At 42.7% G+C, this 15,959-nt stretch overlaps 2 protein-coding genes across 3 annotated transcripts; one reads left to right on the plus strand and one right to left on the minus strand.

Moving 5' to 3' along the window:
- Nucleotides 1–2,808: 2,808 nt before the first annotated feature.
- Nucleotides 2,809–9,275, minus strand: kcna7 (potassium voltage-gated channel, shaker-related subfamily, member 7). Of its 2 annotated transcripts, none has more exons than XM_085454950.1 (3): nt 8,934–9,275; nt 7,758–8,461; nt 2,809–4,818 (listed from the first exon to the last, which is right to left on the minus strand). In XM_085454950.1, exons 2-3 carry the CDS (start codon nt 8,439–8,441, stop codon nt 3,883–3,885), a joined length of 1,620 nt encoding a protein of 539 aa, XP_085311076.1. In that variant the 5' UTR covers nt 8,442–8,461; nt 8,934–9,275; the 3' UTR covers nt 2,809–3,882. The 2 variants fall into 2 exon arrangements, with proteins under 2 accessions (XP_085311076.1, XP_085311075.1); XM_085454949.1 differs by having other exon boundaries at nt 7,758–8,509.
- Nucleotides 9,276–11,162: 1,887 nt separating this feature from the next.
- Nucleotides 11,163–15,795, plus strand: hsd17b14 (hydroxysteroid (17-beta) dehydrogenase 14). Its single transcript, XM_085454954.1, has 9 exons — nt 11,163–11,405; nt 11,502–11,540; nt 11,667–11,764; nt 11,914–11,980; nt 12,086–12,177; nt 12,600–12,704; nt 12,785–12,852; nt 13,580–13,676; nt 15,299–15,795. Exons 1-9 carry the CDS (start codon nt 11,324–11,326, stop codon nt 15,443–15,445), a joined length of 795 nt encoding a protein of 264 aa, XP_085311080.1. The 5' UTR covers nt 11,163–11,323; the 3' UTR covers nt 15,446–15,795.
- Nucleotides 15,796–15,959: the final 164 nt, after the last annotated feature.

A 15,959-nucleotide genomic window follows, 5' to 3' on the forward strand; every position in this document is an offset into this window, starting at 1 on the left:
ACTAACATACATTATCATTACTACTATTACTATAATATTATACTAATATATATAGTAAAGGGGAAGGTCTATACTAGACCTCAGACCCGCCCCTTTCCTGATGAGTGCCCTTTTCTTGAGGCATTTTTAATTTATTTATTTTTTTGTAATTTGTGTGTGCATGTGGAGTCCTGCCTTTGCCCCTCAACAGTATCATTTAACTGTTAATCATAATTTTGCTAAATAAAAGGACCTGGCTTGCATCAGTCACATGACCACCATTTACCAATGCTCACCCTCGACAGGAGGGTTACGAGCTGGACCAAACTCAGAAAGAGCACGTGCATTTTTTGCCACCTGGGCGGTAGAGACTGTACGACATAGGAGTAGTAGGTTATTATGTACACGTTGGTAAGATGTCTGTGAAGGTTCTCAGTCATCCAGGTCATTGTAGTCAAAGGAGCTTGCAAAGAAAAGCGTCTGGACTTCTTTAAGTTTCTTAAAGACGTTTCACCTCTCATCCGAGAAGCTTCTTCAGTTCTAAGGTCAAATGGTGGGGAGTCCCAGATTTAAACTAAATGAGAGGTGAGATGAGAGGTGAAACGTATTCAAGCAACTTAAAGAAGTCCAGACGCTTTTTTTTTTTTTTTGCCTGTCCCATTTGGTTCTTTAGCCGTCAGAATTGTTGTCTGAAGACCAACAAGGATACCCAATGGATTTACTTTGCCAAATGGATCATCGTGGCATTGCCGTATTGATCCATTTGATCGACCTTTGTTTTTATTATTTATTATATTTTATTTTCAGATGTTACAGACGGGACAGACATGAGTGAGGGATAGGAAAGGGAGAGAGAAAGAGGAAGGAAAAGAAAAACAGAAGGGGAGAGGGACAGTGAGAAAGGGGGGGAGAAAATAAAATCTCCTGGATCACCTGTTGAGAGAAGAAGAATAGAAAACAAGCAAAAAAAAAACCAAACAAACCAAAGCAACATACTAAACACAACACCATCGCATTAATCTAGCTAAGTGTAAACAGCAGTAAATACTAAAAATTCAGTGTTGTTGTGCAGCAGGCAGGACAGACAGCGCACAATGTGCTTTGAAGTAGCAGCCAAGAAAGGTGTAATTTAAGTCTACGAGCAGTGAACATCCGTGGGCATACCTGTGTGGATCAGCGCGCTTGTATTCAAATGGTTTCCACATGTAATGGTCTGCAAGAGGATGTAGAGGACCATAGCCCCGCCCCCAGGGCATGAAGCAGGCATGGAGGAGATCCAGGCCCCAGACATCCAGAGGCCTCAGAGTGCGAGAGCCCAAGGAGGACCACCGGAGGGGCATCCGTGCCACCCTCATGGGAAGGGCTGAGGATCCCCAGACGAGGCGTCACCCAGTAGCCACCGAGCAGAAGCTAGAGGGGGCTGCACCGGCGTGCCCGCCGGCTCTGCCGGCAACCAGCTGTGCCAGAGTGAACCGAGCTGCAGGCCCAGAGGCCGGAGGCCCGAGGGCCCCCCGCACCCCGGAGGAGGCCTGACCGAGCAACAGGCGCCAGGCCCCGCCGGTAGCCACCGGGAGTGAGCCGATACATACCTGAGTGCCCAGCCCTGGACACCAAGAACCACCAATGCACCGACCCCTGAGGGCATCAGTCACCGGCAGGGAGTGTGGTGAGGGGAGATAGGCCTTGGAGGGCCTGGGAGTTCCCAGAGAGGTGGAGTCTAAGACCCGACCTGACATATAGACACATACAAACAGGCACACACAGACACAAACATGCGTTCCCACCCTCATGCACACATATACAAACACTCAGCACTCACCCAACGTAAGGATTGACATAAATGGACATGTACACACAATCACACTCCCCAAACATACTCTATACCCCGGGTCCAGGTACCCTCGCCCCCAGAGGGGGAAACAGAACCCAGACCCAAGAGATGTTACCCTTCCCCCCGAGGTGGAGGCAAGCAGACCGTCCCAGGCTCCGCAGCAGCAGGGAGGCCAATCGGACAGCCAACATCTCCTCCCCCCCCGCCCCGATGGCTAGCAGAGAAGCTAGACGCTTTTCTTTGCAAGCTCCTTTGACTACACGTTGGTAAGTTGCGTTGTGGCAACTGACGAATTGAAACAAATGAGCGTGCTGTGTGTGCAACAATCATTACCTGTCCTAGTCTGGTCATTAGCTGCCAGCTAACTGGGTAAGGGTGTCATGGGTCTGTAGCTCTGTCCACCGTTTTAGTGAACATATTTACCTTTAAAGTAAGTTACAGGGCTTTCCCTGCATTTCTGGAGGGCTTACATTTCACTAAAACTGATCTAACATGCATATCCACATAATTATGGATTTATATTTTATATTTATATATGTATTTTTTATTCTCATTACTTTATTATTATAGACTAGGAATAAATAATAAGAGAAGGATTCTGAATCAGCACCATGATGAAAACTTGTGGCCATAGTACTGTAAACACAGTATTCTGGAGAAGGTATAAAATGTCACTGCATGTGTCTGTCCCTCACCAGATGGATTAAAAAGGGCACAGGTAACAATGACACATGTACCAGTTGTTACATTTCAGAGGTATTCAAGTACAAAAACTATAATAAACACAATTGCAATCTTTTGGTTCTATAACATTTTTCTATCATTACTTTGTCATGGACTAGGTGCAAGACTTGTTAAGTGTAGACAATTAAATAATAGATTAATGCAATAGCAAATTATGCCTAGTTCTCAGATGGACAGCAAGTAGAGAGTGATAGATGAGATGAGGAGATGGAAGGAGGAAGAGAGGCGAAGAGTGAGTCACAGGCAGAGCCTAGTTTATTTCCCACAGTTCTTTTTATTCTTGCCTTATGATTTCAAGCACTGTCACCAATCTTTGCATTTTAATATTATCTCATAGCACTTGTTTAATAAGCTACCATCTCTCCTATGGACTTTTTAACATCTACAGTCTCAAAGCAATAGAGCCCTGTCTTCTAGCACTATCAGCAGCAGGAGCAGCAGCAACCCCTCAACAGCAACATTGTACCCCATCAGGTAAAACATAGACTAAAATAGTCATCGTTTTTTTTATATGGTGCATCCTTTCAGTTCATCCTCTGTACAGAATGCTTTATTCTGATTGGCTGGTTGCTTAATATGTAACGTGTATATAGACTATATAGACAAAAGTACTGGGCCACCCCTGTTTGCCCATGAAAACCCATTCCACGAAACTCCCAGCACACAGGTTTTGTGCTGATGTTAATGCCAGTACCATGGCTAGTTGCTTGATTTTATACACCTGTGTCAATGGGATTGAATTCAGACAGCTGTAGTCGAATACTGTTTCCATATAATTTAAGACAAGATATTGTAATATTATACACATGACAGCGTACATATTGACTGGAAAGCTGTACAAATAAAAGTGATTTGGCAGAAAATGAGGAGAAGCAGAATTTAGTGCTAAAGTTTTTTTTCCGGAAATTATCTGGTTAAAGGAAATTCTAGGTCCATTCATTACAGTCATTCTACATTCATTCTTCCTGTGACCAAAACATGTAAGTAACTGTCATCTGTGTTTGGTTAAAGAACCAGAGGGGGTGGTTGTAATTTAAATCATTTTGCAGCTGGTGGAATATTTGTCATGTGAGATGCACAGAAAATGCTTTGAGGCATCTGGAAACATTTTACTTTTTTCTGTTTATTTACTGAGGAAAACGGATGCTTCGTGAGTAGCTGTGAGTCGAGTATAATCATGCAAAAGCTTCACATATAAAACTATGTTCACATGTCACTGCACTTCTTGGTTTTCATGTCTCCCTCTGCGTGTCCTTTCAGCAGTATCTTTTTATATCTTGGCTCTGTTTTCTTGATGTGTTGCCATGAGTTTAGCACTCTGCAGTCTGTCAGACCTGAGTGACACGAGATTCCTTAAAGAGGAACCCCATGCCTCTCTGATCCCCATCTACCTGTCCTGCACAAAGGCCTGTCAAAAGAGGCCCATTGATCGGAGGGCAAATAGCCCTGTTCTGCCCATACAGTGGTGCGTAATCCCTCATATATTCAGGCCACTCATCCATTCCATCCTCGTCCTCCTCATCTTCATCATCATCTCCTTCCTTTTCCCAGAGCGATGTGGAGACATGCTGGTACACCCTGGTGTCCTCGCACTCCATCTCTCTGTGGTAAAAGTAGCTGAAGTTGGACACAATGACAGGCACAGGCAAAGAGATGGTGAGCACGCCAGCAATGGCACACATGGAGCCCACCAGCTTTCCCCCAACTGTCCCTGGGCACATATCGCCGTACCCGACTGTAGTCATGGTCACGACTGCCCACCAGAAAGCCTCTGGGATGCTTTTGAAGTTTGTTCCAGAACTGTCCACCTCAGCGAAGTAGACGGCGCTAGAAAAGATTATGACGCCGATGAAGAGGAAGAAGATGAGCAGCGCAAGCTCTCTCAGGCTGGCCTTCAGCGTCTGGCCCAGGATCTGGAGGCCCTTGGAGTGACGAGAGAGCTTGAAGATCCTGAAGACTCTCACTAACCTGATGATTCTGATGAGAGCCAGAGACACGGAGGGCTGCGTACCTTTGTCCTTTGCTAGCTCCGTGCCCACTGTGACAAAATAAGGCATGATGGCGAAGAAGTCTATGATGTTCATGATGTCTTTAAAAAAGTGCATCTTGTTGGGAGCGCTAATGAAGCGCATGATGAGTTCAAATGAGAACCAGCAGATGCAGATTGTCTCTACTATGAAGAATGGGTCCTGGAAGGCAGTGAATCCAGGTGAGACCAAGATGGTGTTGTTTGATATGTTGGGGTGAGGAGCGATGGAGTATTGCTGCAAGATAAATAAGGAAGTAGAAGAGATTAAACTCAAACATTAGATTAAAAGAAAAATCAAAGCATATAACCTGCACTGCCCAAAAGATTCAACTTATTTTCACACACTCGTTGGTTTGGAAGAAGAAATAGGAAAATAGAGAGAGAGGAAAGGTAGGGCAGTAGTAAACAGCTCCATGGAGATGATGTTTGCATGAATGTAAACAGAGAGAAATCAAGAAGGACAGAGTAAACATAAGGAGGAAAGTGAGAAGTAGTGATTATTATCAAAGTTTGTCCTCAGCACATTTGAAGTATGACATCTGTCAGAATCTTGTGAGATCTCTGATACGGTGCTAAAGTCTCTCTCCTCTCCATTTTCGCTCTCTTAGTTTTAATGCTTTTTTTTTTTCTCTCACAGACTTTTATAAACCAGTTTCTCTATATTTAAACATAAAACATTCACCTCATGTGACTCAGGATTGTATTACAGCCACCTGACACTTTATTTAACCCAGCTGCTTTTTTTTTTCTGGGAACAAGGTGCAAGTTTGGAATAACTGTCTTTTAACAACTTATTTAAAGTTACTCTAAGCATTTGATGGCCTTGCAGTACATACTGTGCTCAACTCTATTTCCTATTTCCTGTTAATTAGATACACCTGGCTGAAAATGTCTGGTATAACAAGCCTGCAGTAAATCCTGCTTCCGTCAAGGTCACAATGTTCAGGCTTGGTTTTGATTCAGCTCTTTGTGGTGGGTTTGAACTGTATTCTGATAGATGTTTGGTTATCCACTAAAATAACCATTCAGCTCAACCAGCATCTCCCTAATTCCACATCAACCCAAACCAAACACTGTAACCTTGGCGACGGGAGAGTTTACTGCAGTCTGTTCGTCTTAAATTACATTATCTTTAGCTAGGTTGACCTAATAAACTGGAAACAGCATATGTTTCTTGTGTCCTCGTGTGTGCTGCTTTATATATACTTTGAACTGCCTGTGACATTTGCAAAGCAAATTCTAAACAGACACTGCTCAGATTAAGGTGAAATATACTAATGGCAGGTTGAATGATGTTAGTGTCCATCACTTAGATCCAGGCTGTCACATAAAACCAACAACATGCATGGTTCGAGATATTTTTGTTTGTAAGATTTTCCATCTCGTGAGTGACTGATAACGTGGAGATGGCTATGCATGTATGTTTATGTTGGCTTGCATTGTATCCGAGAGTATTGCAGGCTCTGATCACTTTAGTATGGAAGACAAATCTGCTGGTCAGTTAAGTGGCAGAGCAGGTTGTTCATCAGTTTCGGCTGCTTTGGTGGTAATGGGATGAACAACAGGTGCACTAGAGGGGCAACAATGAGAGAACCCCCAAAACAAGAATGGTTTGGGAGTTGTGATGGAGGCTACTGACAACTTTTCCACCTCTAATCTTTTCTGTTTCTTTTCATTAGTTTTGCATTTGGCTGTCTCCCAGAACAGTCTCAAGATCATGGATGAGATTCTAGCACAGGGCCCATTTGAAGATGTCAGGCCCTCATGCAGTTACTTTTGGAGAGCTGGACAGGGCAAAACCATAACCCATCAGTGGGACCAGTGTCTGCTCCTTTGTGCAAGGAGGAACAGGAGGAATGCTGCCAGACCCCTACAAAGTAATCTCCAACAGGCCACTGGTATAAATGTCTCTGACCAAACAATCAGTAACAGACTTTGTGAGGATGGCCTGAGGGCCTGACATCTTCAAATGGGCCCTGTGCTACTTCTCCACCAGTGGAGCCTGATTAGCATTTGCCATAGAATACCAGACATAACAGATCCACCACTGGAGTCTGGACATAATCTGGGTCTGCAAACAGAATGGCTGAAACAAAATGTTACAATGGACCAGTCAAAGTCCAGATGTCAACCTAATTAAAAATCTTGTGGCGAGCCCTTCAAAGAGCTGTGCATAAATGAATTCTTACGACCCGCAATGAAGTGAAGCAACTCTGTAAAGAAAGGGGGCCCAAATTCTTCAGAACTTTCATGGAATATTCATTTATTTTTCTATTTGTTAATTGTTTTGGCAGTTTTTGTCCTCCATACATCAACATATCTATCTCTGTTTACTGGAGTAACGAGGGAGTGGTGGTGGTGCTTTGGAAGCATGCACGTCTGCTACCTGAACCTCCACAATCCATCTCGTCTCCAGGCTGCCGGAGCACATGCAAGACAAATTTAATTTTGCCGTAGTCATCAGAAAAACCGATCCGTCTCCATCTTTTCCATGCCGTTTTCAGTGTGTAGCCTATGAGTCACTGTGTTTATTAATACGGGCTTTGGTTTATGTGTTGATGGGCTCTTTGGGGTGTCCTTCCTCTATATATAGCACCTTTAGATCTCCGAGGAGTAACCTGAGACAAGCTCATCTCCTTTCCTGCTTTTCATGCTGGCTTCTCTTCGTCTAAGTCCTTCCACTCTCTAGTGCTTCTTCCTACTTTTAAAGCATCCACTTCATTTGAATTAATCAACTAATAAGTAAAACTCTCAAGCCGCTTTACCTGCTCTCTTTTATCCCTCATATTTTTCCACTGGTGGTTTAACTGCTCTCCTCATCTCGTACTTCTTTCCTCTCAGTCTAACTGGATCAGATTAAGTGGCAACTCCAAAATAATTTCAGCAGATAGTCTCCTTTACTTTCTTTCTTTCCTCAGCCTTTGCTTTCCTCTCCATTTTTCACTCAGTGTTGCTTCAGGAGATAAAAACATTTTCATCTTGTGCTGCAAAGTGACATCTGTCTGCACTTCTTGTGCTTATTTTTTCACCTCATCACTTTCCTGCAGTGTTACGCTGTGTTCTCTAAGCACCCTGTCGTCAGCCTACTCCCTCACTCATGCGGTTATTGCAACTGACATAACTTTCCTTGTGCAGCCCTGTGAATACCGGTTTTGTAGATATGAGCATCCTCACCTCCCTACGCTCCTTTTCATTTCTGAACTCAGGCAGGGTCTCCAGGCAGAAGATGAGAATGGAGACCACAATGACCATGACACTGATGATGGCGATGATCCGGGCTCCGCTGGAAGATTCCGGATACTCAAACAGCATCCAGATTTGCTGCTGCCACTTTTTTTCAGGTAGAGGTCTTTCCTCCTCTTTGGCGAAGCCTTCATCCTCTTTGAAGTGGTCGATGATCTCCTCTCCGAGCTCGTAGAACCGCAGCTCCTCCAAGAACATGTCCAGGGGGATGTTGGCGGGCCTCCGCAGCCTCCCACCTGACTGATAGAAGTAGAGGATGGCGTCAAAGCAGATGCGGTTTCTGTCCAAGAAGACTTCATTCCGCAGAGGGTCGAAGTAGCGAATTCGACGCTGGGGGTCACCCAACAGGGAGTCTGGGAACTGAGCAAGGGTGCGCAGCTGGGTCTCATAACGCATCCCTGACACGTTGATGGCCAGACGCTCCGTCAGAGCCCACTGACACCGCCGGCGGTTCTCCCTTCTGGGATGCGCTCTCGGCTCCTTGCTGCTCTCTTTCTCCAACTTGTTCTGCTTGTTTTTGGCCTGCTTATCTTCATCACTGACCTCCTCGGATTTTTGTTTATCTTTCGTCTCACCTCCACCTCTATCTGTACCTCCCCCCTTATGATTGTCCATGTCTCAGCCTGGAATAGTTCCTTTTTAAAAGGAAAAGAAAAAAAAGTACTTTTTGCTGCTTCTTTGTTCTGCAAGAAGAAAAATGTAAGTTACCCTGACAAGTTCACTTCAACAACCTTTACAGATAGTTACAACATCTTAATAACTGTGTATAAAAGGTGTATAAAAAATCAACTGTACATTGTAAGTATACATGAGTAAAAATTTATGAGTTGATTATTTTACCAAATGTCTTCATTTTTTACATATTTTTCTACTGTTAGACTTTAATGTAACACCAGAAAATGTTACACCTGTACAAGCTTCCCTGAACTGACTTCTAGGTTAAATCAAAATGGATTTTAAGATGATTTCATCTGTCTATAATCCATAGACGTCAGAGAAACTGCTGTCAGCTCCACTTTTCTTAAAACATGCTATACAGTGTGTTTGTTTAGATTGATTTCATACTGCATGCACAAATTCCAAGACATGCTGTTAGCGTAAACCCACCTTAGTTGAGCTCCTCCTTTCACCTGCCCTACTGGCAGCTAACGCTTCAGGCTAATGCTTCAAACCCCAGGCGAGTGACCATGACTCTCCTGCTGTTCCTTCACCTCCATGTGCCTTCTGGGCCGACCCATCATCACACCATCCAGGCAACCCCTCCTGATTCTCCCTTGAGTCACATTTAGGAGGTGAGGGGAGGAGATAGAGGGAGCTTCTTCAGGGGCTGCTGTGGTGTTAATCTGCCACCCTGGGTAAAGTTAAAATTGTTAAGCTTGTTTGTAGGTCACTCACTGTCTGCGCTTGCACCCTTACGCTGTCTCTCGCTCTCAGCATGGGAAATGCTGTTAGGCGGAAATTCAATCTTGGACTTGCTCCTTTTCCAAGAGCACGCTGCCTATTCGCCCACTTTTTCTGACCCCAACAAGCCTCCTCGCTCAAAAATGTCAACCTCTTACAACCCTCAGTCTGTCTTAAACATGCTGTGCATTCTTACATACACTTGTAGCCTGATCTGTACCTGAACTAAGAAGTTTAAAAAGGAGAATAAAAAATTAAATAAGGGAGCAGTGTTTGCACTGATGAACATGATTTACACTCTAGAATCATACCACAAACATTTGGTTGGTATTTATTTTTTTCCCTCTTTTGCTGTTACAGCTTAGCTATAAATTAAAACTTGCAGGTTACTGTGGTTTGTGCAGAATTATCCACAAATTGGATCAGAGCAGTGATAAATCTGTCATGAAATGTGCCCACACCATTACTCACTTTATGTTAAATATAACATATAATATATTTCTGTGGTTATTTTAGACATCTTAAATTATACACCAAAACATCTCCGAGTCTCTGGGTCTGTGTGCAGGAAGACTTTTCTGAAATGTACTGTTGCCTTCAAATACTTCAAGTAATTTACAGCTTTTAAGTGTTTATTTTCACAGAGGGTTTGTAAAGTTTGCTCTTTGCATTAAAAATCTCCAAATCAAATTTTGATACTTTGAAGTTGAGTAGCTGGTGTAGAGGATTGTAGGTCTGAATGTGTGGGAAAACCTGCTGGCTTGTTAACTGCAAGCTGCAGCTGAAGGCGCTTGGAGATCCTGGTATTTTTGGCTCACTTTATTAAACTGTGTGAGATGTGCTGAATCCTTTACTGGCATAGTGAGTGGTATGGTAGCATGCAAGCTATGCTCTGTATAAAAAAAACATAGATGTAGCTTCCAGGTCTGAAAAGTGAAGCAAATGTGAAGCAGTGTGCCTTAAACTGTATTCTTTGTAATGGCCAGCAGGGGGCTGACGCCACAGGTTGCAGAAAGAAGCCCAATTTAAAAATAATTTGTGAGTTGATGAGTTTATGGCCTCACTTCATTTTAAGTTACTAAAGCACTTTCTTCCTTAAAATTATTATTATTATTATTATTATTATTATTATTATTATTATTATTATTATTAATAATAATAATAAGAAGAAGAAGAAGAAGAAGAAGAAGAAGAAGAATCCCTGAAAAAATCAGGAAGTTTAATGATTTCCGAATGGGACTTCAAAGGTTTAGTGTCTCTGATTTTTTTTTTTTTTTTTTTTTTTTTTTTTACCTCCAATCGACCCAACACCCTTTCACATGAATACGTTGACCAGTGAGGCGTGAAAATGAAGAAATGAAATAATTACGTTTAATATTAAGTATACAAAAAGGAATACTTTTAACAAAAGGCCAGGTCTCCTTGATCTTTAAGTTGAAGCAGCATTGAGATATTTAATGGCATCTGAGCATTGCAGAGTAAATCAGCTTCCTGCAATGATTCAAAACGTTATAAAGATGGGAGATCTGCTTTATAACCGTTAGAATAATAGCATCAGCAAGTTTAGTGGAAAGCAGGTTCATTATACTGTTAGGTAAAGACACTACAGTATTGGAGAGAGATCTCAAACAATCAGACGATCCCATTCCTGCAAGTGCTTGATAACGGGGAGTAGGAAGAGCTTCCTTTCACTGAACGAAAGTAATCATGTCCAGACTGATGGTTTCTAAGGAAGCTGACATCAGCTTAGGGCGGCTAAGTTAGTGGCACCCAAGCACAGATGTCCAGACACAGTTGAAGTAAAAAGGAAATTATTATAAAAGTTCAAGAACCCTCTCTAGAGCTAGTTTTCTTGTGAATGTATAGATTTCCTACTATCCCTGTCCTCCTGAACGCAGCAAAGCAAACCGCATGATTTTGTGGCACTTTGAACTTTACAAACAAACATGCTGACAGCGGCTGATCGTTTCTGCTGGCGGCAGAGGAGTCCTGCTGTGATGACTCCGAGCAGACAAAGTAAGAAGTAACCGTTATTAGTCCGCTGTTTGACAGCAGCGCCGCTTTGCGTCACATTTATCATCGTAACTGCAGACAAAATGTCCCTCCGCTACTACAACAAAGTGGCTGTTGTCACAGGAGGATCCAAAGGGATTGGCAGAGGGATTGTCAGAGTGTTTGGTATGAAAATGTCTTTATTTATGCTGGCAGTTTGCGCATGCAGCGAGGAGTGGCGCACTGAACATTTTTGCGTCTTTTTTTGTTGTTCTTTTATAGTGGAAAACGGAGCCAAAGTGGCGTTTTGTGGAAGAGAAAGTTAGTAAGGCTGTTTTTATTCTGCTACTTTGTAAAACAGTTACACGATTTCACTTTTGGCAGCATATATGAAAAGAAAAATAATGGGGTGCAGTGTTTTGCGGAATGATCAGACGTGTCTCGTAGGTGCAGCAGGTGAAGCTTTAGAGGCGGAGCTTAACAAGACCGGACCAGGCTCTTGCAAGTTTGTCAAAAGTGACATCTCCAAGGAAGAAGACATAAAGGTGAAGTGCAGCTTTGTGGGTGTATGGTCTGAAATGGAAAGAGTCACATGATCACATGATGATCACATGATGATCTCACTGAACTCAGTGACTCCCGCATTCACTGCGGATGTGTATTTGTCATTTGTTGGTTCCTCTTGTCTCTGCAGAGGCTGATTGCAGTCACAGTGGAGCAGTTTGGTCACATCGACTGCCTGGTCAACAACGCAGGCTGGCGTGAGTCTTTTGTGTGTGTGTTGTTGTTTTTTACTAACAAAGAGACATGACAACAAGGCTGTGTTGCTTACTGTCTGTTTTTGTGTTTGAAATCTTCCTCTTCAGACCCTCCTCATAAACCCACTGACGACACCACAGCAGAGGAGTTCAGAGACTTGTTGAATCTGAACCTCGTCAGCTACTTTTTGGCGTCTAAAGTACGTTTTCACAGCTTTGGGTGCAAATAATTTCTGTCTTCGGTGGTAACAAAGACAGTCCTTAAGGATTAAAGTGATACATTTAAACACTGATGAATGAAATAAATAAAAAAATAACTTTATTTTAAAACGACAGGCGGGAAAACAATATAGGAAAAAATGTTTTCAGTGGTCTTAAAAGTACACAAGAATACCCCTAACATGGAATCTACCCTTTCCTTGTGTCTACAGACCACCTGTAATATCACTTTTGAGTTTCCAGGATTTTTGCATTGACTGATTGATTTTAGCCAAAGCCAGTCTGACTAACTAATAACACATAAACCCTTCACACTTTTCATTTCTGTTTGAGCTCTTGGAGTAATTGAAACATTATGTATAGAGGATCTTTGCACCACCTGAAAGTCTCTCTCTCTCTGCAGTATGTGTTACCTTACCTACGAGAGCGCCAAGGAAACATCATCAATATTTCCAGTCTTGTGGGAACTATTGGTCAGAAAGATGCTGCACCGTATGTTGCCACAAAGGTGAGCTTCTTTCCTCGTTTCCTAAATTTCAGCCCTCTGCCCAAAAGAATAGCATTGTAATGTGATGTTTTCTCCACAAGGGGGCGATCGTTTCCATGACAAAGGCAATGGCAGTGGATGAGAGTCGCTACAATGTGAGAGTCAACTGGTGAGGCAAACTGGCATCTGCAAAAAATTATCACCCCCCCCCCCCCCCCCCCAAAAAAAAAGGTTTCTAGGGAGAAGATATATTTTCAATCTCCAGATTAAATTAATTGGATTTCAATTTAATCACAAGGATAAGATATAAAAATGTGTTATGCTATTAATGAATCGCAGGGGACAGCTTGTGACTAGTATATTAAAATGCAGTTACCTTTGTGTGCTTTATATAGAGTTAACTAGTCTCATCCAATGGTTCCCAAGCTAAGGGTTGGCCTCTTTACATGGTCCCAGTATCAGTCTGAGGGGTTGTGAGATGGTTGATAGGAGCAGAAGTCAGAAAAACATAATCTGTATTTCTTATTTGGACTTCTCTTCAGTCACTGCTGTCTGTGATAACTGCCACAAACCATAAAGCCCAACTTTCTTATATCAGCCCCCCCCCCTCCCCTTTTTTTAAAACTTAATTTCGTAGCCATTGATAAGCTCTGATTCACTATTTGGGCTTTTCTACAGTAGACAGTTCAAAATTACACATTCTGTTCTCATAAATCCACAAGACTAAGATACCAAACAACTATAATTACGCAGTGAAATAAAAAATGTGATTCTGATAAATAAAAAGAAGAATTCTGGTGTGATATAAAAACTGTAGAGATTCTACAAGTATTTCATTCCCTTTAATCTAATAATGCCTTTCTTTTTCTAATCGGAGTGTCTGGCTTTTGTTGCAGCATTTCACCGGGTAACGTGATGACACCTCTGTGGGAGCAACTAGCAGCACAGACACCAGACGCAGCTGCCGCCATTAAAATGGGGGAAAATGCTCAGGTACGTTCAGGAAGGTGTTCAGAAGCCGTGCAGATTATGGGGGCTGGTTAGTAGTGAAGAGTTGAGTTATGCAGTCATTAATGAAAAGTTATTAAAATGTAATAAAAATGATCCGTGCCATCATCAAATCACAAAGAATCTCCACATTGGATCAGGGCAGCGAACGCCTCTGGTGCTGTTGGTCAGCAGGCTGCTGGTGGAAACTGTGCTACTGTTGCCTGAAAACAATGGAAGAGGAGAGGAGGAAGGTGTGTTAGGAGGCAGCGTGAGCGAGGAAAAGGCAGGAGTGTGGAGGTCAGAGATAGGGGCTTAATGTGAGGAGCTAGCTGATATGAAGGAGAGAAGGAAGGCGGATATTTTTCAGAGCAAGTGTCTGACAGAGATGAGAGTCTGCAAGGTGGTGTCATGGCAGATTGTAGCTAGGCAGCATGAGATAGAGACGAGGATCAAATGGTGGAAGTTGAAAAAGGAAAAATGTAAAGAATTCAGAGAGGAATGTCGACAGCTCTGGCTGGTAGGGAGGAGTTACCAGATGATGGGGAAAGCTGAAGTGATGAGGGAATGAAAACAAGGACACTTGGGAGAGGAATGAGAAAGTATTGGAAAGTGTTCAAAGAGTTTGGCAAGGAAAAAGCGGGATAGTCAAGAAGATGCAGACAGCTGATAGGAGTACTTGAAGGCTAGGTGTACAGCAAACACAGGTGGCAAAGGAGGAAAAGGCTTTTAGTGAGTTGTATGTGAGGCAGGACACTAAGGAAGGAAACTTTTATCGGTTCGCTAGGCAGAAAGATTGAGCTTGAAAGCCAAAAGTGCAACAGGACAGAGAGTGGAAGTTGCTAAGATTTTTCACCGGGAATTACCAGGATGGACATTATTAGAAATGAATACATCAGAGGGACAAGTCAAAGTCTGAGAGGCAAGGCTGAGATGGTTTGGACATGCCCATAAGAGGAACACTGGATATACTGGAAAAAGCAAAACTAAACTGCCACACACTGGAATCTCTGTCAGGCAGTCAGCATCGACGCCTTCAGTCTTGGATCGCAGCTGAACGAGTTTGTGTAACAGGCTGCATTTTTTCCATTAGAGGTTTCCTTTGATTCAGGCAAGAAAGCCTGTTTGAAGCTGACGCAATACAAGAGGAGTAACTAGACAGCCACCTCCTTTTAGTTTCGCATTTATAGAAAAAGAGTGAAAGACAAGTTTGTTTCAGTTCTTTAAGTGTTGTTGTTGTCTACATGTTTTGTTAAATTAGGATCTGTCATTTTCACACTTTTATTATGCCTGTTATCTAAATAATGGAGGATAGGAGACCCTCTGTTAAGCCTCTGTCGCATTAGGAGGTTTGTAGTTTTCCCTGTTCATGAGTTGAGAAAGCTGAAATTATGAAATCTCCAGTTTTTTTTGTTTTTTTTTGGGGGGGGGGGGGGGGGGGGTTGCATGGGAAGTCGTACAGGAGTTTTTTGAAAAGCTTCTCCTTCTTGGCAAATACTTGTGAGCTAGGAAGCAACAGTTGGAACAGCTGCAGGCCTGTAGAAGCACAAAAACAAAAGGAATTTACCCAGTGCACCCAGAAATATGCAGTCTAGGACTGAGAAGTGACACACTTTCTTCTCCAACAGCTCATGGGTCGAATGGGGACTGAGGCTGAGTGTGGACTGGCTGCTTTATATCTCGCTGCCGAGGCCACTTTCTGCACCGGGATTGACCTGCTGCTCAGTGGAGGAGCTGAACTGAACTACGGCTTCAAGAGTCAGATCCAGTCCTAACAATCCTGAGTGTCCTTGTGGTGGAGATATGTGCAAATGTGCTGGTTACATGACTAAAATGAATACTAAATAATTTTGGATATAAGGAAAGCAATTATATTAATTGATTTCAAGTAGTTTGGTGCTTGAAGTTGAAAATTTAAAGCTTAGAATTTTGGCATCCTAACCTTGAAACTGGACCTGAACCACTCCCCTATGATTAGCCAATCAGCACTAGCCTCTCTGACCTATAATAACCTGCTTTCGCCTACCCCAATCAGAGGTTTGTTTGTTTTTTTTCTCTTCCCTCATGCTTCCAAGGACTTCCTGAATGAGACTGCTGGCCAATAAAACCGGTCACTACAACTGCAGAGCTAATTATTACATTGATTTGGGTTTTTTTAATACACTAACATCGTTGTGTCGTTATTCTGAGACGTGTAATTCTTTCTGAATTATTAAACTGGTAGAAAAGTTGAATAGAAGATCCTGAATATTTCAAAGTCGGCACACGCTGCTCGTATCCTGACGCTTC

This window comes from Copadichromis virginalis, linkage group LG4, assembly GCF_057382275.1.
Source record: "Copadichromis virginalis isolate Kocher_CV1m ecotype Utaka linkage group LG4, C_Virginalis_male_GT1.1, whole genome shotgun sequence".
NCBI lineage: Eukaryota > Metazoa > Chordata > Actinopteri > Cichliformes > Cichlidae > Copadichromis > Copadichromis virginalis.